This window comes from Lepus europaeus, chromosome 10 (assembly GCF_033115175.1).
Source record: "Lepus europaeus isolate LE1 chromosome 10, mLepTim1.pri, whole genome shotgun sequence".
Classification (NCBI taxonomy): Eukaryota; Metazoa; Chordata; class Mammalia; order Lagomorpha; family Leporidae; genus Lepus; species Lepus europaeus.
Genome location: NC_084836.1, coordinates 101,530,858 through 101,553,289, shown reverse-complemented (window position 1 = coordinate 101,553,289; position 22,432 = coordinate 101,530,858). Strand labels below are relative to the sequence as shown.

At 49.0% G+C, this 22,432-nt stretch overlaps 1 protein-coding gene across 1 annotated transcript in view; it reads right to left on the bottom strand.

Moving 5' to 3' along the window:
* The window catches only part of CHMP4B (charged multivesicular body protein 4B), a 53,274-nt gene that overhangs the window by 5,841 nt on the left and 25,001 nt on the right, over positions 1 to 22,432 (bottom strand). Inside the window, exon 2 of the mRNA XM_062204048.1 lies at positions 945 to 1,122. Within this exon, the coding sequence (XP_062060032.1) occupies positions 945 to 1,122 (178 nt within the window). The remainder of the gene's footprint in view (positions 1 to 944; positions 1,123 to 22,432) is intronic.

Genomic DNA, 22,432 nt, shown 5'->3' with positions numbered 1-22,432 from the left:
CTTTTCCTGAAGCCTCATGCTAGAGAGGATTCAGCAAACCTGCCCTGTAGGGGCCAGAGAGTAAATATTTTAGAATTTGTGGGCTATAGTCTCTGTTGCAAACACTCAACGCTGCTGCACAGCACAAAAGCAGCCCCAGCCAATATGCTAATTAATGGGCATGAGTGTGTTTCAAAAAAACTTTATTTACACAAAGAGGCAGCAAGCTCCCAGGTTGTATTTTGCCAACTCCTGTTCTAGAGCACAGCTGAGCACCCAAAAGGAACCACAGGGTTCCAAACCCCTGGGCATGAAGACCTAAACAAACGCAGGAGCAGGATCTCCTTCACAGGAGAAGCCCTCATTTGGAGCCTGGCCACCCTGGCCTTTATTGCAACTGTAGCAAGCTTGATCCTCTTAGGCTTCTCTTAGTTTCTCAGGCTACTGTATGCGAGAAATCAGTGGCCAAAAAGAGGAAGAAACAAAAGTACCAGGAAAAGCGGTGTCAGAACACAGAGATCCAAAGCCCCGAGATAACCAAAACATTTCAAGGCCCTGACAGCATCAGGTTAAGTCACAAACACTGAGTCTAACCCCAGTTCTGTGCAAGCTCCCTCACAACCCAGGACAAGTCAGCTGCCCCCTCTGGGACCCAGGTCTCTCCACCTTGGTAAGGGGCTGGGGTGACAGGACATGGAAGGCTTCTCTGGCTATGAGCAGGCTCGTCCCAACAGCCCAGAATTACTCAGGTGGTCTTTTTCCGTTCCATGAGATACGCTTCCAGAGGCAGAAAGGTACATAATCCATGTAGAAAGCTCCAAAAAGAGAGCACAGTAGAATAAACTCGGGTGTCTGAACGGGGAAATAAAGGGCTCCACCCAAGGCCACAGCATGGGCGCCAGGTATTGCCAGCCAGCAGTGCCCTGCTGAGCGGGGGTCTCCCGCCACCAGTGGTGAGCACGTACATGTTGTCGTGGGCCGCCTTCATGGCCTTGGCAGCGTAGCCCATGTTCTTGAGCACCTCGGTGTTGGTGTTGGCATTCTCCAGGGCCTCCCGCTGGAACTCGATGGTGGACAGCGTACCGTCGATCTGTGCCAGCTGCTTCTCATACCTCTTCTTGCGCTTCAGAGCCTGGAGGGCCGCTGCAGGAGACAACACAGGCTCTCAGAGAGTGCAGACCCCAGGGAGCCCGGCAGCTCACCTTAGTCTTCTCCCCAGTTGTACTGGATACCACTGAGCTTCCACCCCAACAGAGGGTTGATAATCTCTTCTATAAAAACAGCACATTCAAGTTGCTAAGAAAATATCCCAAATTTACACTTCAAAACGTAGCCAGGAAACAAGCACGGGATCAAAAGGTGACCAAACACTAAATCAAAGAACAGACTGTGCCCAGAGACAGAACGTGTTGAGCACAACCTGCCTTAGGTCCAAAGCCCAAGTCAGACCTCAGTGAGCTACTTAACTTCTCTGATAGTGTGCAGTGAGGAATAAATGAGATAACATACGCAAACACCCCATTCCTTAAACATAGTGGATACCCCCAAAACCCAGGCAGCTCTAATTATTACAAAGCAATTTTAAAGTTCCATTGTGGGGCCAGTGCCGTGGCATAGCAGGTACAAAGCCACCACCTGCAGTGCTGGCATCCCATATGGATGCCAGTTCAAGACCCAGCTGCTCCTCTTCTGATCCAGCTCTCTGCTATGGCCTGGGAAAGCAGAAGATGGCCCAAGTGCTTGGGCCCCTGCTACCTGTGTGGGAGACCTGGAAGAAGCTCCCGGCTCCTGCTTTTGGATTGATCCAGCTCTGGCCATTGCGGCCACTTGGGGAGTGAATGAGCAGATGGAAGATCTCTCTGCCTCTGCCTCTTTGTAACTCTGCCTTTCAAATAAATAATAACTAATGGCCATACCAAATACTAGATCAATTTGGATTAAAATGATCTTTCATGCATCATAGGAGGCAGGAAATGACGTCTCAGGTCCTTGGGTCCCTGCCTCCCATGTGGGAGACCAGGATAGAGTTCCTGGCTCCCATTCTTCAACTCCCCAGCTGTTGTGGGCATCTGGGGAATGAACTCCTCTGAGGAGTGAATCAGTGGATGGAAGATCTCTATTGCTCTGCCTTTCAAATAAGGAAAACTGTTTAAAAAACAAAATGCTACACAAAGCCAACTATTCTTTTTTTTTTTTTTTTTTTTTTGACAGAGTTGCAGTGAGAGAGAGAGAGAGACAGAGAGAAAGGTCTTCCCTCTGCTGGTTCACTCCCCAAATGGCCACCACGGCTGGCACTGTGCCGATCCAAAGCCAGGAGCCAGGCGCCTCTTCCCGGTCTCCCACACAGGTGCAGGAGCCCAAGCACTTAGGCCATCCTCCACTGCCCTCCAGGTCCACAGCAGAGAGCTATACCAGAAGAGAAGCAACCGGGACTAGAACCAGGTGCCCATTATGGGATGCCGGTGCCGCAGGCAGAGGATTAACCAAGTGAGCCACGGCACTGACCCCGCCAACAATTCTTAAACTGTGACAATACTTTTGTGAAGTTAATACAGTGACACCCAGGAATAACCTAATGATGTTCCTGTACTGATACAGTAATTTCTTCTTGGAAATGTCTTCAACAAAAGTGAAAAGTCCTAGGCTGAAAAAAACATTATCTATCACAAAAAAAAACAACAACAAAAAAAAAAAAAAAAAAAAAAAAACAGAACAAAACAAAAAAACACCACGACTAGAGATAGAACTCCCTGCCACAAGCAAATCCAAAGTGGGACCACTTGGTCAAGTCATCTGTCTTAGCCGCTTAGCACGTTAGGGCTGTGGAGATCACCTGTTCTAAGGTGCAGTCAAGACAAGCAATTGACTAAGGTAAATCTATGGCAAAGTTGGGGCCAAAACCACATCTGTCTACTTGAAACTCAGGCTTCCTGTCTCAATTCCCTTCTTTCCACTTAAAATTTTCTTCAACACACATCTTAGATGGTCGTCAAAGCCAGGGGGTGGGGCTGGAGTTGTGGCACAGCAGGGATGCTCACGCCCTGTATCAGAGTGCCTCTGCTTCCACTAAAGCTGCCTGCTAATGCACACCCTGGGAGGCAGCAGATGGAGGCTCAAGTGCTTGAGCATCTGCCACCCACATGGGAGACCCAGAGTTCTAGGCTCCTGGATTTGGCCTCACTAAACCCTGGCTATTGCTGGCATTTGGGGCAGCTCTGCCTTTCAAGTAAACAAACATTTAAAAAACAAACAAATAGGGGTTGGTACTGTGTTAGACCCAGCAGAAACTCCTGGCTTCTGTCTGGCCCAGATCCAGCTGTTGGGTCTATTTGGACAGTGAACCAGTGGATAGAAGACCTCTCTGTCTCTTCTCCCTCTGTAACTATGTCTTTCAAATAAAATAAATAAACCTTTAAAACAAACAGGAAAGACAACCTAGATTCAACTAGAAGGAATGGCTGAGCTAGACTGGGCAGTGTCAAGAAAGCTGCCCAGCCCTGCTGCAGGCTTGGACAGCACAGGCCTCACACACTCACATGCACATTCCAGAGTAGCAGACCAGTCATATCCTGGCTGTGGTCACAATCACCTCCCCCACAGGGCTGTGGTTTCTCCCTATATCACATGAATAGCTCGCATACTTCGTCCACACATACTCTGGGAGCCTAGGGCTCTCTCCTGAGAACCATATGCCAAGGGAAAATGCCTGGGCCTGAATGTAAAAGCTACCCCACTTGCTCCAAAAGAAACATAAAACCAGGAGAGGGGGCAGGCATTCAGCCTCACTGGCTAGGACACCTAAACCCTGATCAGAGTGCCTGGGTCCCATTCCCAGCTCTGCTCCTGATTCCAGCTTCCTGCTGCAGATCCTGGGAGGCAGCAGGGACAGTTGGGTTCCTTCCACCAACATGGAAGACTTGGATTGAATTCCCAGCTCCTAGCTTCGGCCCCCTAGCTGTTGTAGGCATTTGGGAAGAGACTCAGCAGATGAGAGCACTCCTCTCCCTCCCAGCCCCATCTCAAATAAATAAAAAACAAAACTACCAGCAAAAAATCCCCCTGGCTAAAAGGTAAAGCAAGCTAAAGAGAACTTGCAAGAAACCCAGAACAATGAAATGTTCCATAATCCAATCTGAAAGGTCAGCTAATCTGTTATCTCCTTTGATTCTGATATGAATGGCCAAAATGGCCCATGCCTTCAAGAAATCCATCCTGCACGCAGTCCTTGCATCTCCAAAACTCGCTGTGCACACTACACAAGTGTCTGTGAGCAGCAGCCCTCTATGTAGGAAAGACCACTCCTTCCAGTAGAGAGGAGACTGAGGTTCCGTGCAGTCATGGAATTCAGCCCAGGACACCCAGGTGGTAACAGGCAGAGAGGGATTTAGGCCAAGGGTAGAACCCCGAAGTCCAGGCCCTGCCATTCCGTTTTACCTCCCACCTGATGAAAACTGCAGGCCACTGGGGAGGGTCATTTGGTCCAGTGGGGAGTGTCCAGGGGACCATGGGAATGTAGAAGGAATGCAAATCCAGTTACTTTGTTTCAAGGTCCTGTGGAAGCAAGTGACAGACTGCCCTCCACAAGCCCAGGTCCTGCAAGCCCAGCATCAGGTCTTAAGGACGCCTTGACAACCACAGCAGAGAGAAGACATCCTGGGAGAGGCCACTAAGTGCCTGGTACTACTGACCAGCGTCCTTGATAACTTCTTTGCGCTGTGTTGTCTCCACAGGAAATGAGCTAGACACACCCTAATCACCAGGTGACTCTCAAGCCTTCTCAGGCCAGGTACCTCTTTCCCATGGCCCAACACAGCACTGTCCACCACAACAAGGTGAATGCCTACTGCGTGGTAAGCAAGCAAGGTGGCAGCCCCATCACCTCATTTCTTTAATCCTCCAGCCCCAGTGGCTGGGCAGAGACCCCAGGCCCATACTAATGAAGACACTGGGGAGCAGAGAGGTGAAGCAGCTTATCTAAGCCATCCTGCTGTGATGAGAGCTGGCAAGAGCTCAGTCACTGGTCTGTTAACCCCCAGCCCTCCACTCTCCCCGCCCCCCAACAGGCTTAGCATGATGGAAGCAACTCTAGACCAGTAGTTCTCAGGAACACACACTGAGAGCGACCGATCAGCCCTGCACTGCAGTGTCCTGAGAACGGCAGGAGACTGTGAAAATGCTTATGAAAGTGACTTCATACAGTCAGCAAAACCTGACTCTTAAAACTGAAGTGATTTCCCTGGCTTTTGTTTGTTTCTTTAAAAGATTTATTGGGGCCCATGCTGTGGCTTAGCAGGTAAAGCTGCTGCCTGTGGGGTGACAGCATCCCATGTGGGCGCCGGTTCAAGTCCTGGCTGCTCCACTTCCAATCCAGCTCTCTGTTGTGGCCTGGGAAGGCAGTGAGGGGATAGCCCAAGTCTTTGGGCCCGTGTGCCCACATGGGGGACCTGGAGGAGGCTCCTGGCTTTGAATCAGCTCAGCTCTGGCTGTTGTGGCCATTTAGGGAGTGAACCAGTGGATGAAAGAACTCTCTCCCTCCCCCCCTCTCTCTCCCCACCTCTGCCTCTCTGTAACTCTGCCTTTCAAATAAATAAATAAATCTAAAAAAAAAAAAAAAAAGATTTATTTGAAAGGTACAGTTACAGAGAGAGCGCTCGTATGAGATGCCGGCGCCACAGGCGGAGGATTAACCTAGTGAGCCACGGCGCCAGGCCCATATGATTCATCTTTACAGTGGCTGCATGTGGTACACACTGAGTTCTTATATTATACTGAATCTCCAATTTCACCCATATATGTTTTTGTATGTTCTACCCAGGGTTCTTCACATGCGGTGGGCCCACATTTCACTTCCTGTGAACCTCTGACTCAGAGGCACTGATAATGTCAATGTTGAGACACAGGCTAGAACACTCATTAGGCAGGACACTCTCCCTGCATCCTCCCAGAGCACACAGCAGGAAATCATCCCTCCCCCCTGCCCCCCCACGCCCCCTGTCCTGCCTCACCCTACGGCACCCTCTCAGCCTGGCCCCAACACCCCTTCCTGCTGCAGGTCCATGCAGCCTCTTCCTTCCAGGCAGTGGTCACTACAGCCTCATGCCCAGCAGGGACTGTCAGTATTCTTTAAGATCTAACTTCCATCTGTATTTCTGAATAAGCTAAAAGTTCCAAAGAAAAAGAGCACATGATAAGTTCTCCCCTTAGAAGCCCCCAAACATCATTTCTAAGTAAAGTGACCCTGAAACAGACAAGCAGTCAGCACCTGGGCTATAGGAGTCTGAGTAAACCAAACATGCACAGCACACAAGCCACTCTGCATCTTAAAAATGTGGGCACCACGGTGAGGTAGTCTGGGGGCAGACTAAAAGCTTAGAGGGACAAGGGTACTGTGACAAGTAAAATGTCTCTTCTGGACATCACGCATAAAGCAGAACTCCCTCCAGCCCAACTTTATTTTAGACTTCAGAAATTTGCTTCGACGTATAACCAAAGTCCAAAGGACCAAGCCCAGTGTTTACATATACACACTGGCTCTTTCATCTTTTTTTTTTTTTTTTAAGACATTTATTTATTTATTTATTTTAAAGTCAGAGTTACATAGAGAGAGGAGAGGCAGAGAGAGAGAGGGAGGTCTTCCATCTGATGGTTCACTCCCCAACTGGTCACAACGGCCTAAGCTGTGCTGCTCCGAAGCCAGGAGCTTCTTCCGGGTCTCCCATGTGGGTGCAGGGGCCCAAGGACTTGGGCCATCTTCTACTGCTATCTGAGGCCATAGCAGAGAGCTGGATAGGAAGTGGAGCAGCTGGGACTCAAACTGGTGCTCATATGGGATGCCAGCGCTTCAGGCCAGGGCGTAAACTTGCTGTGCCACAGCGCTGGCCCCCACACTGGCTCTTAAAGTCCTGTCTTAACTTTGCATTCCTGACAGCTGGGTTAAAAAACAACAACAACAACAACAAAAGGGCCAGCGTTGTGATGCAGCAGGCTGTTCCACTTCTCATCCATCTCCCTGCTAATGTGCCTGGGAAAGCAGAGGAAGATGGGTACCTGCCATCCATTTGAGAGACCCAGATGGAGTTCTAGGCTCCTGGATTCAGCCTGACCCAGCCCCAGCCACTGCAGCCATATGGGGAGTGAACCAGCAGATGGAAGATCTGTCTGTCTTTGTCTTTCTCTCCCTTTCTGGAACTCTGCCTTTCAAATGAATTAAAATCTTTAAAATTACAACAAAATACCAGGTTAACAAAGAGCTGCTCATCTGAACCAAATATTCACACAGAGGCATCTAAAAAGCTCTCTTTCCTGCTGAAGAATCCCCAGTTTCATTCACAAAAACACAATGGCTTCAATAATTGAAACCTGGGGCCGGCACTGTGGCTAGTAGATTAGCATCTGGATATGAGCGCCAATTTGAGTTCTGGCTGCTCCACTTTCTATCTAGCTCTCTGCTATGGCCTGGGAAAGCAGTAGAAGATGGCCCAAGTCCTTGGGCTCCTGCACCCACATGGGAGACCCGGAAGAAGCTCCTGGCTCCGGATCAGTGCAGCTCCAGTCATTGGGGCCAACTGGGGAGTGAACCATCGAATGGAAGACCTATCTCTCTCTGCCTCTCTTCCTCCCTCTGGGTAACTCTTTCAAATAAATCTTAAATAATAATAATAATAATAATAATAATTGAAACCTAACCCAGGCCAACAGAAGTTTAAGAGGCTATTTTCAGATGGAAAAAAAAAAAAAAAACAGTCCTTGGAATCTCCATATTTAATTATACCTTTGCCAGTTCCAAGAGAGTAATTACAGCAGCAATTACAGAATCTAATAACCAGCTTTATTGGCTCTGAAAGCTGAAGCAAAAACAACTCCAACCAAGTTGAAATAAACACTGGTCTCTCGACAGTTGCTTCATTTAGACCCTCCCAACAGCTATTTGGAAGAAAATACAGAAGATATACCCTAAAAAGCAGAGGCGTTCAGCTGGGGTGGGAAGCCCTTTCTGTCCAGCACCTGTCAGTGACCACACAGAAACCATCTTCAGAAACCTCATCAGTTCAGTACAGCTAGACAGGGCGCTCCTCACTCACAGGCAGAGCAAACCCAACTGCTCTTTAAAGAATTGCTGAGCAGGAGGGCAACTTCACCTGCCTGGATCTGGGGGCAGGAGAAACAAAGAGCCCAGGGCATCCCAATGGAGGCTAACGAGTTCTAAGGGTACTCCCTACCAGCATGGAGGTTCTGGAATGGAGGGCGGGCAGGTCCAGAAATGTGCTCCTGCTAAATTAATGACAAGGTCCACTGTCCTTTCAGACTTAAGATCCCCTAGTCAAAGTCACCAGGGGTAGGTTTGGGATTGGAAGCCAAGAGGAGTACCACTGCCTTTCAACTCAGCACAATGACAGCAAACCCCACACTCTCCAGAGGACTGCTGCACAGGAATATACCGTGGCACTTCTGCTGCAGCACCCTGGCCACACTCAGCAGGGCCACAGGCAGGCCCAGGCAGCCCCACTTTGCCTGCCTCCGCATCATATGGCTCCTCCTTGCTGGTTCTGGGTGCAAATAAGCCTCAGCTGTTCAGGGTACCCTGGGCCAGAAGAAACACACATGGTCCTCAAGCTTTGCCAGGCAAGTGTTACACGTGCACACAGGTGTGCCTCTGTCATCTGCCCTGTGTCTATGAGCCAGAGGCCCAGAGTCAAAACAACAATTTAACCAATGTGGAAGAAACCCACCCTCCTATAGTAACGAGTATTCGTAACCACCCTTGCTCTACACAGCGGCAGGGACCTCACCAAACCTTGAACAAGTTAGAGTCACAATCTTGGTATCAAGAGCAAAGGGGGGGCCGGCGCTGTGGCTCACTAGGCTAATCCTGCGCTGCGGCGCTGGCACACCAGGTTCTAGTCCCGGTTGCTCCTCTACCAGTTCAGCTCTCTGCTGTGGCCTGGGAGGGCAGTGGAGGATGGCCCAGGTTCTTGGGCCCTGCACCTGCATGGGAGACCAGGAGAAGCACTTGGCTCCTAGCTTAGGATCAGCACAGCGGGCCGGCTGCAACGCGCGGGCCGTAGTGGCCACTTTTTGTGGGCTGAACCAACGGAAAAAGGAAGACCTTTCTCTCTCTCTCTCTCTCTCTCTCTCTAACTCTGCCTGTCAAAAACCAACAACAACAACAACAAAAAAGAGCAGAGGGGGACTAGCTAGCACTGTGGCGCAGAGGGTTAATCCTCCGCCTGTGGCGCCAGCATCCCTTGTGGGCACTGGTTCTGGTCCCAGCTGCTCCTTTTCCAACCCAGCTCTCTGCTGTGGCCTGGGAAAGCAGTAGAGGATGGCCCAAGTCCTTGGGCTCCTGCACCCACATGGGAGACCAAGAGGAAGCTCCTGGCTCCTGACTTCGGATCGGTACAGCTCCAGCCATTGCGGCCATTTGAGGAGTGAACCAACGGACGGAGGACCTTTCTCTCTGTCTCTCTCTCTCACTATCTGTAACTCTAGCTCTCAAATAAATAAAATCTTTAAAAAGAAAAAAAGAGCAGAGGGGCTCAAAAGGACACCTGGATACACCAAAGTCCAACCCCCCTCAAATAACTACGGAAACTGATGCTCAGAAGGGCTGGTATAACCCGCCAGGACCCGGGCGAACAGAGGAAGAGTCAGGACTAGAATCCAGGTCTCCAGCCCCGGGACTCTTTCCAGCACCTCAACTCCAATCTCTGAGTGAAGCTGCCATACATAAGCCAGCAATGGCTCCTGTCTTAAGGAAAAATCTTTCATCCAACTGCCCTTTGCAAACACCACTCGAAGGTTCATGATGACACAGGAAGAACCAGAAAGCTACCTGCTTTGCTATTCTAAGTCCCCAGTCAGAAGAAAAAGAAAACAGAACACAAAAGAGGTGCCAGTCTACCTGGTTTGGGAGTATTTTTCCCAGAGAGGTCTGATGATCCTGCCTGCAGAATGGAAACAGGTAAAGGGCTGGGCTCTCGTTTTTCTACCCTCACAAAGTTGACAGGAACAGTGGGCTGACAGGACCGAAAGAAGTTTCTCAAAACTGAAAGTGCTCCTTGGCAGCCAACTGGGGGCAGTGTGCTCAGACAGTGTCCAGGCTCACCTGCAGGGCAGAGGGCTTCATCCTGCCAAAGCCTTGAAATGCTGTCCCCAACACTGTGGCATTTAGGCCCACACAGCGGGCAGTTCAGACGAGAGATGCAGACACATTTTTCAGAGCAGCCTCCTTCCCCATGCTGCCTCTTCCTGTTCCCCTAATTTGCTCTCAGTGGCCCGGAGCTAATGAGCCCCATTTAGAAATGGCAGTGTGACCAGGAAATCAGTCTGAGACCCTGCTGACTTCATCAGCAAACACACAGGGAATACATAGGGAGTACAGTACTTGCTGCAAGGGAAAATTTTAACAGGGACAAAGATGAAGACACCCCACAGCTGGTGTCGTGGTGCATTAGTTTAAGCCATCGCCACCTCCAACGCCAGCATCCCATAAGAGTGACACTTCGCGTTTCAGCTACTCCACTTCCAATCCAGTTCCCTACTAATCAGCTTTGAGAAAACTGCAGAGGATGACCCAAGTGCCTGGGCCCCTGCCACCCTTGTGGGAGACCCGGATGGAGTTCCAGGCTCCCGGCTTCAGCTTGGCCCAGCCCTGTACATTGCAGCCATTTGGGGAGTGAACCAGCAGATGAAAGATCTCTCTCAGGGACGGCACTGTGGTGTGGTGGGTAAAGCCAGCATCCCATATGGACGCCAGTTCAAATCCCAGCTGCTCCACTTCTAATCCAGTTCCTCGCTAATGCACCTGCAAAAGCAGCAGAGGATGGCCCAAGTGCTTGGGTCCCTGCTCCCATGTGGGAGACCCAGATGAAGCTTTTGGCTTCAGCCTGGCCCAGCCCTGGCTGATGCAGCCATTTGGGGAGTGAACCAACAGATGGAAGACTCACTCTCACTCTCTCTGTAACTCTGCCTTTCAAACAAATAAATCTTTTTTTTTTTTAATATTTATTTATTTTGTTTGAAAGGCAGAGTTACAGAGAGGCTGAGAGAGAGAGAGAGAGAGAGAGAGAGAGAGAGAGAATATGAATATGTATCTTCCATCCGCTGGTTCACTCCCCAGATGGCCATAATAGCCAAAGTTGTGCAAATCTGAAGCCAGGGGCCAGGAGCTTCTTCTGGGTCTCCCATGTGGGTGCAGAGGCCCAAGGACTTGGACTGTCTTCCAATGCTTTCCCAGGCCATAGCAGAGAGCTGGATCAGAAGTGGAGCAGCTGGGACTCGAACCAGTGCCTATATCGGATGCTGGCACTGTAGGAGGTGGCTTCACCCACTATACCACAGTGCCAGCCCCTCAAATAAATAAATTTTTTGGGGGAAAACATTTCTCTCTGTAACTCTGCCTTTCAAATAAATAAATCTTAAACAAAAGGAAGTCCCACAATTAACAACTTCACAGAATATCAACAGCTCCATAGTCCCTGAAGAGCCTGCACAGAGTGTGTCCTGTGCAAAGCATGAGAAAACACCTCCACAAACACGCTTGGCAAGGGCTGGGTCACGTCAAGTTACCACGGTCATGTAGGGATCCAGTTGTCCAGCTCCAAGTTTCAGCTCCACCATCAAGTACCCTACACAAGTGACTTAACCTCACTACCCCTCATGATAGCAGTACCACCACCTACAGGGTGACTGAGAGGATTCAATCGAGGGAGAATACATGGAATGGGCTGGCACAGGGCCCGACCTGTGCAAGTGCTCAGTCACTGGTATTAGTAACTACAGGACTTCTCAGAGCCTACTGTAAAAGGAAGAGGACACAGCACCATCACCCTGCTAAAAAGAAAGAAGAAATCCCCACACACGAACACCAACATCTGCCAAACACAGCGGGGGAAAAACTGGTTTGAAACCACTTTGATCATGAGGTCAGCATCTGCCTGATCCTCTACCTTTGGCTGATGCTGTCCAGCACTGGGCACAGGGAAAGGAGTTGGAGGCCTGGCATTGCAGGATGGGCCAGAATCCTGGTCCTGACACAGGTGAGCATCAAGTGAGTTATCCACCTCTCTGAATGTTTCGTTAGATGCAAAATGGGGTGCTCCCACTCACCCTGGGCAGATGAGAAAGAATCCCGATGATGGCACTCCATGACCGCGAGCATTCTGGCCACCCTCCCTCAGCCTCTCTTTTCTTGCCTGTGTGCAACATGTCCTCTGAGGATCTCATCCCATCTCTTAGCTCAGTGCATCTAAGGAAGTGGACACAGCTGTGGCACAATGAGAACCACAGATCACGTCACTGTTTATGAGGGCTCCCTGGGTGCCAGGTGCCGTTCACTGGTCTTCTCAACAATCTCCTGAAAGCCATACTATCACTGCCCCGCCGAAAGGTCAGGACACTGGGCACTCAGAGTTTACCACTGAGGTGGGCATGTGGGGCAGTGGTTAAGACTCCACCTGGCATGCTCACATCCTATATCAGAGGACCTGGGTTTGAGGCCTGGCTTCACTTCTGAATCCATCTACTGCTAACGCACACCCTGGGAGGCAGCTGTGATGATGGCTCAAGGACTTGGGTGCCCACGCCCACCACCCACACAGGAAATCCGCACTGAGTTCTAGGCTCCTGGCTTCAGCCTAGCCTAGCCCTGACCGTCGTGGGCATTTGGGGAATGAATCAGCACATGAAAGACTTCTCTCAATCTATTTCTTTCTCTGTTTTTCTCTCTCTCTACCTGTCAAATAAATAAAAAGAAACACTAAAAAGGGGGTGGGGACGATGTGGCACAGAAAGTTCAGGTGTTGCATGGGATGTCCACATCTCACGTAAGAGTACATGATCTGAGTTCTGTCTCCACTTCGGATCTAGTGTCCTGCTAACTGAACACTCTGAAGGCAGCAGGTGCTAGCTCAAGTACTTGAGTTCCTGCTACCCACCCAAGAGATCCAGATGGAGTTTCTGGCTCCTGGCTTCAGCCTGATCCAAGCCTGGCTGTTGTGAGCATTTGGGAATAAACCAATGGATGTGGCATGTTCTTCTTTTTCTGTTTATCTGCTTTCAAATAAGAGGAAAAATTAATTTTTAGAAGAAGAAAAGGGGGCCGGCACGGTGGCGCAGTAGGTTAATCCTCCGGCTGCGGCGCCAGCATCCCATGTGGGTGCCGGTTCTAGTCCTGGCTGCTCCTCTTTCAATCCAGCTCTCTGCTATGGCCTGGGAGGGCAGTCAGGGATGGCCCAGGTCCGTGGGCCCCTGCACCCACATGGGAGACTGGGAAGAAGCACCTGGCTCCTGGCTTCGGATCAGCATAGCTCCAGCCATTGAGGCCATTTGGGGAGTGAACCAACAGAGAGGAGACCTTTCTCTCTGTCTCTCCCTCTCACTGTCTGTAACTCTCTCTCAAATAAATAAATAAAATCTTAAAAAAAAAAAAGAAGAAGAAGAAGAAGAAGAAGAAGAAAAGAAGGAGTATCTTCTTCCCTTGGCACCTGTCCTATATTCACTGGATCACGAGCTCCTCAAGGGCAGAGCCTACATCCCTGTGCCCCTCACAGCACTGAGACAGACTTGGCCCTGTCATTTCTGCACCTGTCAGTGCCCTTGTTCTCTCATCCAATAATGACCTCTAGATCTTTTCCCAGTTCTAAGATAACCTTCCTCCTATTTGTTGGAAGGAGTTTGTAAGGTTTCTCACACTTGTCACTGTCCATTTTTTTTCCTCTGGGATTCCTAGAACTTTTAACACTAAAGGGGCCAGACCCATGGTGAGCTGGGGACCACCCCTTGACTACACCTGGAGGGCAGAAGCAGACACACAGGAAGCAGCAGACTGTTCAGACTAGGCCAGGAGTGGCCGAGCCATAAGAAGAGACAATGGCCAAGGGGTCAGGCCGACCAGAGGGAACACACAAAGGCCTATGTGTCTCCCTCCTATTCCCAAAAGGGCAGCTGCGGATTCCTATAGTTCTATTGCAACTGGGTTCAATTTGGGTAGAGGAAGGAGATAAGGAACTCTTAGTGACAAGGATATCCGAAGGCCAGATGGAGGAATTAGGATCCTAGGAAAAAATGCTGATTACTAAGGGACACAGTAGGACAGCCTGTGCTCTGGAATCCAAGGCCAAGGTTCTTTTCCTATAGCCAGTTAGCTTGCAGCACTTCATTCAAACAGTTACCAGAAAGTAAAAAGAAGCACCTTGGGCTGAAGTTGTAGGGTAGCAGGTAAAGCCGCCATCTGCAATGCTGGCATCCTATATGGTACCGGTTCAAGTCCTGACTGCTCCACTTACAACTCAGCTCCCTGCTAATGTGCCTGGGAAGGCAGCAGAGGATGGTCCAAATGTTTGGGCACCTGCACCCATGTGGAAGACCCGGATGAAGCTCCTGGCTCCTGGCTTTAGCATGGCCCAGCCTGGGCTGCTGGGGCCATTCCGAGAGTAAACCCAAGGATGGAAGATCTGTTTCTTCCTCCCTCTTGCTGTAACTCTGCCTTTCAAATAACTAAAACAAATCTTCAAAACAAAACAAACAAACAAAAACAAAAAAAAAACAGGGCCCACTACTGTGGCACAGTGGCTAAAACCTCTGATTATGATACCAGCATTCCATATGGGTGCCAGTTGAGTCCTGGCTACTCCACTTCCAACCCAGCTCTCTGCTGATAGCCTGGGAAAAGCAGCAGAAGATGGTCCAAGTGTTTGGGTCCCTGCACCCATGAGGGAGACTCAGATGAAGCTCCTGTTTCCTGTCTTTGGCCTGGCCCAGCCCTGGCTGTTGTGGCCATCTGGGGAATGAATCAGCAGATGGAAGATCTCTTTTCTGTCTCTCCCTCTCTGGAATTCTTTCAAAATAAATAAATCTTAAAAAAAAAAAAAAAAAAAAAAGGAGCACCCATGTGGCCAACAGAAACGTCTTAATTAAGACATGTCTTGAGGCCAGTGTTGTGGTACAGCAGGTTAAGCTGCCGCTTGTGAGGCCGGAATCCTACATGGATGCCAATTCAAGTCCCATCTGCTCTACTTCTGATTCAGCTCCCTGCTAATGGCCTGGGAAAGCAGCAGATGATGGCCCTAGTGCTTCGGCCCCTGCATCCACGTAAGAGACCTGTAAGAAGCTACTGGCTTCTGGCTTTGTTACAGTCATTTGGGGAATGAACTAACGGATGAAAGACATCTCTTTCTCCCCATCTCTAACTCTGCCTTTCAAACAAATAAATACTTAAATTTTGGCCGGCACTGCGGCTCACTAGGCTAATCCTCCACCTGCGGCGCCAGCACACCGAATTCTAGTCCCAGTTGGAGCATCAATTCTGTCCCGGTTGCTCCTCTTCCAGTCCAGTTCTTTGCTGTGGCCCGGGATAGCAGTGGAGGATGGCCCAAGTCCTTGGGCCCTGCACCCACATGGGAGACCAGGAGAAGCACCTGGCTCCTAGCTTCAGATCAGCACGGTGTGCCGGCCGCAGCGTGCCGACCGTAGCGGCCATTTGGGGGGTGAATCAACGGAAAAGGAAGACCTTTCTCTCTGTCTTTCTCTTTCACTGTCCACTCTGCCTGTCAAAAAAACAAACAAAAAAACCACTTAAATCTTTAAGAAAAAAAAAAAAACAACTTAATATATAAATCTGAATGTTACCTATGCCACACAAAGCCTCATCTTTTTGGTTCCTCTGCAAACGCAGAGTAGCTGGCAACTCTGACGCCATGCTGACACCTGGCCTCAAGCCCCTGGAGCAGAGAAGCAGCCATCCCTTTGATAGCCAAGTGCTTGGGCTCACGCACCCACGTGGGAGACCCAGAAGCAGCTCTGGGCTCCTGGCTTTGGATCAGCCCAGCTTAGGCTGTTGCGGCCATCTGGAGAATGAACCAGTAGATGGAAGATCTCTTTCTTTTTCTCTCTGTCTGTAACTCTACCTCTCAAATAAATAAATGAAATAAAATAAAAATTAAAAAAAAAGAAGGGGCACACACATCCCAGTTCACCTCAGAGCCCACAACAGCCCACTTCCTATACTTGGCCATGTGACTCATTTACACGTCCTGTCCAGTCCCTGTAGCACTTGATCTTAATCTTAGATTTTGATGAAACGGTTACGAATCATCTCATATAATTTCTTGCCTTCAGGCAGTTAAGATCGTGCCCAACTTAGACAGACAACTGAAGTCACAAAGGTTCAACAGCGTACTCAATGTCACAAAATTCGAGGTAACGGACAAAGAGGACTCTGAGCCAGAAAGCCAGGAGGGACAGAAGTTGCAACGAGGCTCATGTGATCCTGCATCACGTTCTACTTCCATGACCAAATTATGTCACTGAGGAAGGCTCCTCCCAGGGCCTTGGACTCCTCAAGGAGAAAGGGGGGATTCTCTCCAAGTCTTCCTACAACTCTAACAGGATATGAACACAAAGGTTCTTCAAAGAGCTTATGAAAATGTGTATCATGAAAACTATGCGTGGATTCCAAAAATTTCTTGCATTAAAAGCTTATCTTTTATTTATTTTTTTAAGTTATCTATTAATTTGAAAGGTAGAGTTGCAGGGGGTGGGGAAGAGACAGAGAAAGAGATCTCCATCTGCTGGTTCATTCCCCAAATTGCCTCAATGGCCAGACCTGGGCCAATCCAAAGCCAGGAGCTTCTTCTGAGTCTCCCATGTGGGTACAGAGGCCCAAGCACCCAGGCCATCCTCCACTACATTCCCAGGCTCACCAGTAGGGAGCTGGATCTGAAGTGCAGTATTCAGGACTCAAAGCAGCACCCATATGAGATGCTGGCTTTGCAGATGGCAGCTCTTCCCACTACACCACAGTGCCAGCCCCAAAACTTATCTTTTTTTGTTTTGTTTTGTTTTTTTTTGACAGGCAGAGTGGACAGTGAGAGACAGAGAAAGGTCTTCTTTTACCGTTGGTTCACCCCCCAATGGCCGCCGTGCTGTGCTGATCTGAAGCCAGGAGCCAGGTGCTTCTCCTGGTCTCCCACACAGGTGCAGGGCCCAAGGACTTGGGCCATCCTCCACTGCACTCCCGGGCCACAGCAGAGAGCTGGCCTGGAAGAGGGGCAACCGGGACAGAATCCGGCGCCCCGACTGGGACTAGAACCCGGGGTGCCGGCGCCGCAGGCAGAGGATTAGCCTATTGAGCAGCGCCGGACCCAAAACTTATCTTTTAATTTCACTTTCCTCAATGAACCAAAATTTTGAAGTACTCGCATATGAACCCATGCATATTTGAGATCCCCAGGACTGAAATAAACAGTCTTTTTCTGGTTGACCCTGCTGTGGTCCTCAAAATGTTATTAACATCTTGGAGCTGGCCCCATGGCACAGTAGGTTGATCCTCCATCTGTGCACTGGCATCCCATATGGGCGCCAGTTCTAGTCCCGGTGGCTCCTCTTCCAGTCCAGCTCTCTGCTGTGGCCCGGGAGGGCAGTGGAGGATGGCCCAAGTGCTTGGGCCCTGCACCCGCATGGGACACCGGGAAGAAGGCACCTGGCTCCTGGCTTCGGATTAGCGCAGCTCTGGCCATTGCAGCCATTTGGGGAGTGAACCAAAACGGAAGGAAGACCTTTTCTCTCTTTCTCTCTCATTGTCTGTAACTCCACCTCTCAAACAAATAAATATATTTTTTTTAATCAGCAATTTTTTTTTTGACAGGCAGAGTGGACAGTGAGAGACAGAGAGACACAGAGAAAGGTCTTCCTTTTCCGTTGGTTCACCCTCCAATGGCTGGTGCGCTGCGGCTGGCCAGTAATTAATTTCTTAAAAAAAATGCTATTAACATCCATGTACTGCATTTCCTGAGTATTTCACATAGTTGAGCTTTTCTTGCCCAATGACATTGCAGCCTTTTCTTTTAACTGGCTTTACAAACTAAGACCAGTGACTCCTACTGGCCTCTGAATTCAGCTGCTCAGCTGGGCACAGAAGTCAGCTCTTGGGTCCAACGGCAGCTACAAACATCACTGGGGAAGGTGTCACTGTAGCTACAAGGTGCATCCAGAAGCCTGGCCTTCTCTCCTCTGTTGCCCATCCCAGCACTGTCCACCTTCACTCTGAAATTCTGGCCAGCCAGCACTGGGGACACCTGAACCTGGTCCTTGCCCCCACTGCCATGTCTTCTCGAGTGTTTTTCTCCATCCTCCCCTCTCTTCTCTATTCCCAATGCTTGAGCTCAAACATTGGCATGGGCTCTTTTCTCATTAACTTGAACTAACACCTATTCAGAGCCTTGTGTTTTCTTCTTTCATTTAGTCCTCACAATAAGGAATTAGTTATGCTGGCCCATTCTACAGAGGAAGAGATTTGAGACCTAGAGAGACAAGGAACTTGTTTAAACTTAGAAAGCAGTCAGGATTCAAATCCACATTCCTCTTCCTGTTTCAGCCAAGTTAGGACGGCAGTTCTAACTTTCCACTCAAGGTCAATGGAACAACAGTTTCAGGACACAGAGTATCAGGCAAAAAACAACAGTGACCCCTTGAAGCTAGGAAACAAACAAGGTGAGCTCTACGATTATCTTTAGCTCAATCATTGCTTTAAAAGTTTCCAGGCCAAGGTGTAACAAGAAAACCCAGACAAGCCTAGACATGTTCCTGAGACAGCAATAGACCTAGAGTCCAAAGCACCCAGAGCTGACAGGGGAGAGGAGGGGAGGGCTGCAGGGAGATGAGGACCCTGCATGGAGGGTCCTCCACAGGGATCAGCAGAGCACAGACCAGCATGAGTGGATGAAGAAGCTACCTACGCCAGGAGAAGAAACACTCAAAAGGATGCGAGAGCAGCAGTGACTGCTCACATGGGGCCGGGGATGGCGCCTGTCTGCAGCCAGACTGGAAAACCCTCGTAATTCAATTCTTCAGGAGGGTCTTGTCCCAAGAGTAGGAAATAACTAGGCCTACACGAGATGAACACTGTTCTGGGTCTTCTTATAAGGAAGACCCAAAAGGACAAACTGTAGCCAAGAAAATTGTGCCCAAAACAGAAGTAAAGAATTTCTATAGGAACACAGAAACATCCAGTACCCAGTAAGCTAAAATTTACGTCACATCCAATAACAAAAATCATCAGACATGCAAAAATGTAAAGAATACTCATAATGTGAAGGAAAAAAAAATTGTCAAGTAACCCAGAACCAACGAACAGGTAGGAATGTGTGCTAACATTCTCTTTCTCTGTCCCTCAAATAAATTTTTTTTTTTTGGACAGGCAGAGTGGACAGTGAGAGAGAGAGAGACAGAGAGAAAGGTCTTCCTTTTGCCGTTGGTTCACCCTCCAATGGCCGCCGCAGCTGGCGCTGCGGCTGGCGCACCGTGCTGATCCCAAGGCAGGAGCCAGGTGCTTCTCCTGGTCTCCTATGGGGTGCAGGGCCCAAGCACTTGGGCCATCCTCCACTGCACTCCTGGGCCATAGCAGAGAGCTGGCCTGGAAGAGGGGCAACCGGGACAGAATCCCGCGCCCCGATCAGGACTGGAACCTGGTGTGCCGGCGCCGCAAGGTGGAGGATTAGCCTGTTGAGCCACGGTGCCGGCCCTCAAATAAATATTTTAAAAATTAAAAAACAATGGCCAGCGCCCCGGCTCACTAGGTTAATCCTCCGGCTGCGGCACCGGAACCCTGAGCTCTAGTCTTGGTTGGGGCGCCAGATTCTGTCCCAGTTGCTCCTCTTCCAGTCCAGCTCTCTGCTGTGGCCTGGGAGTGCAGTGGAGGATGGCCCGGGTCCTTGGGCCCTGCACCCCATGGGAGACCAGGAGGAAGCACCTGGCTACTGGCTTTGGATCAGCCCGGCGCGCCGGCCGCAACACACTGTCTGCAGCGGCCACTTGGGAGGGTGAACCAACAGAAAAAGGAAGACCTTTCTCTCTGTCTCTGTCTAACTCTGTCAAAAAAAAAAAAAAAAAAAAATTTAAAAAAACTGGGGTAAGTGTTGGAGGATAGTGGGTCAAGCCATTGCTTGGTACATCCACACCCCGTATCTGTGTGCTGGTTTGAGTTCCAGCTACTCCACTTCCAATCCAGCTTCCTGCGTAGGAGATGTAAATGGAGCTCCTGGCCCAGTCCCATTTGTTGTGAGCATTTGGGGAGTGAGCCAGTGGATAGAAGATCTCTTTCTATCTCTCCCTCTCTGTCACTCTGCATTTCAAATAAATAAATCTTAAAAAAAATACAAAAAGCAAAAACCTACAGAATTGCAATGAGAACCAGACATATCAAAATTAAACTCAGATTTCAATACTCCTTCTCAACAGATGAAAGAATGAATAGCTAGGAGATCAGAGAGGCTACAGAGGGGGCCAGCGCTGTGGTGCAGTTGGTTCAAGTCCTGGCTGCTCTACTTCCGATCTAGTTCTCTGCTATGGCCTAGGAAAGCAGTGGAAGATGGCCCAAGTCCTTGAGCCCCTGCACCCAAGTGGGAGACACATTAGAAGCTCCTGGCTCCTGGCTTCAGATCGGCGCAACTCCTGCTGCTGTGGCCATCTGGGGAGTGAACCCAGTGGATGGAAGATTTCTCTCTGTTTCTCTCTCTCTCTGCCTCTCTGTAACTCTGCCTTTCAGATAAATAAATAAAACATTAAAAAAAAAAAAAAAAGGATACAGAAGCCTTGTACCGAACAGTCAAGAAACTTGACCTAACCTACACCTATAGAACACACCACCACCACCAGCACAATACTCATGCTGTTCAGATACACAGAGAACATTTCCCAAAACATACCACACCTTGAGCCATAATACAAGTCTCAGTACATTTTAAAAAAATATTTATTTATTTATTTATTTATTTGAAAGGCTGAGTTACAGAAAAAGAGGAAGAGACAGAGAGAAAGAGATCTTCCATCCACTGGTTTATTTCCCAAATGGCTGCAACAGCCCAGGCTGGGCCAGGCTGCAGACAGGAGCCAGGAACTCTATCCAGATCTCCCACATGGGTGGCAGGACCCCAACTACTTTAGCCGTCCTCTGTTGCCTTCCCAGAGACATTAGCAGGGAGCTGGATCAGAAGTGAAGCAGCCAGGACTCAAACCATCTCTACTCATTTGGAATGCTACGTCACAATGCCAGCCCCGTCTCAACACATTTAAAAAGATTTGAGTCATACAAAGTATATTCTCTGGGACCAGCAACTACAGCGTAGTGGGTAAAGCGGCTGCCTGCAGTGCTGGCATTCCCACTGGTTCAAGTTCCAGCTGCTCTACTTCCAATCCAGCTCTCTGCTAATGCACATAGGAAAGCACTGGAGGATGGCCCAAGTCCCTAGGGCCCTGCACCCATGTGGGAGATCTGTAAGAAGCTCCTGGCTCTCTCTTAGCTCTGGCTGGGACAATTTGAGGAGTGAACCAGTGGATGAAAGTTCTGTCTCTCCCTCTCCCCTCTCTCTTTTTAACTGTACCTTTCAAATAAGTAAATAAATCTTTAAAAATAAAAAGTATATTCTCTAATGACAATGAAATTAAGCTAGACATCATAAACAGAAGATTTATAGAAAATCCCCAAATACTTGTAAACTGAAGAATATACTTTTGAATAACCATGAGTCAAAGAAGAAAGGAAATGGGGAATTCAAAACTATTTTGCACTGAATAAAAATGAAAACATCCCAAAATTTGTGGGATGCTGCTTACATAGTATGAAGAGGAAAATGTGGGGGCTGGCGCTGTGGCGCAGTGGGTTAACGCCCTGGCCTGAAGCGCAAGCATCCCATATGGGCGCTGGTTAGAGTCCCGGCTGCTCCTCTTCTAATCCAGCTCTCTGCTATGGCCTGGGAAAGCAGTAGAAGACGGTCCAAGTCATTGGGTCCCTGCACCTGCATGGGAGACCTGGAAGAAGCTCCTGGCTCCTGGCTTAGGATCGGCACAACTCCGGCCGTTGCGGCCATCTGAGGAGTGAACCATCGGATGGAACACATGTCTCTCCCTGCCTCTCCTCTCTCTGTACCTCTGACTTTCAAATAAATAAATAAATCTTAAAAAAAAAGGAAAATGTGTAGCACTAAATGCCTCTACTACAGAAAAGATCTCCAATCAGTGACCTCAGCATCCACATTAAGAAGCTAGAAAAACAGCTAGTGAAACTGAAAATAAGTAGAAGGGAATAAAGATCAAAGTGAAAAAAAAATAAAATAGAAACCAAAAGCAACAGATAATTAGATAATGACAATAAACATCTGGCTCTTGATTTGAGCAGGTCAATGAAATTAAACTTCCAGGCAGATTTGTCAGGAAAGAGATCACCAATATCAGGAATAACGGATATGATGGCACAGAGTCCAGTCCACAAATATTAAGAGGGTAAAAAAGGAGTATTATGAATAAATTCATGCCAATGAATCTGACAACTCAGATGAAACAGAAAAATTCTCTGAACATTCCTTCTACTGTATCAGGAATCATATCTTGCTCAGGACATTAGGGAACCTGGGTCAAACATTATCTAGGCTCAAGTCTGCAGAAGCTCACAGGCCAGCAG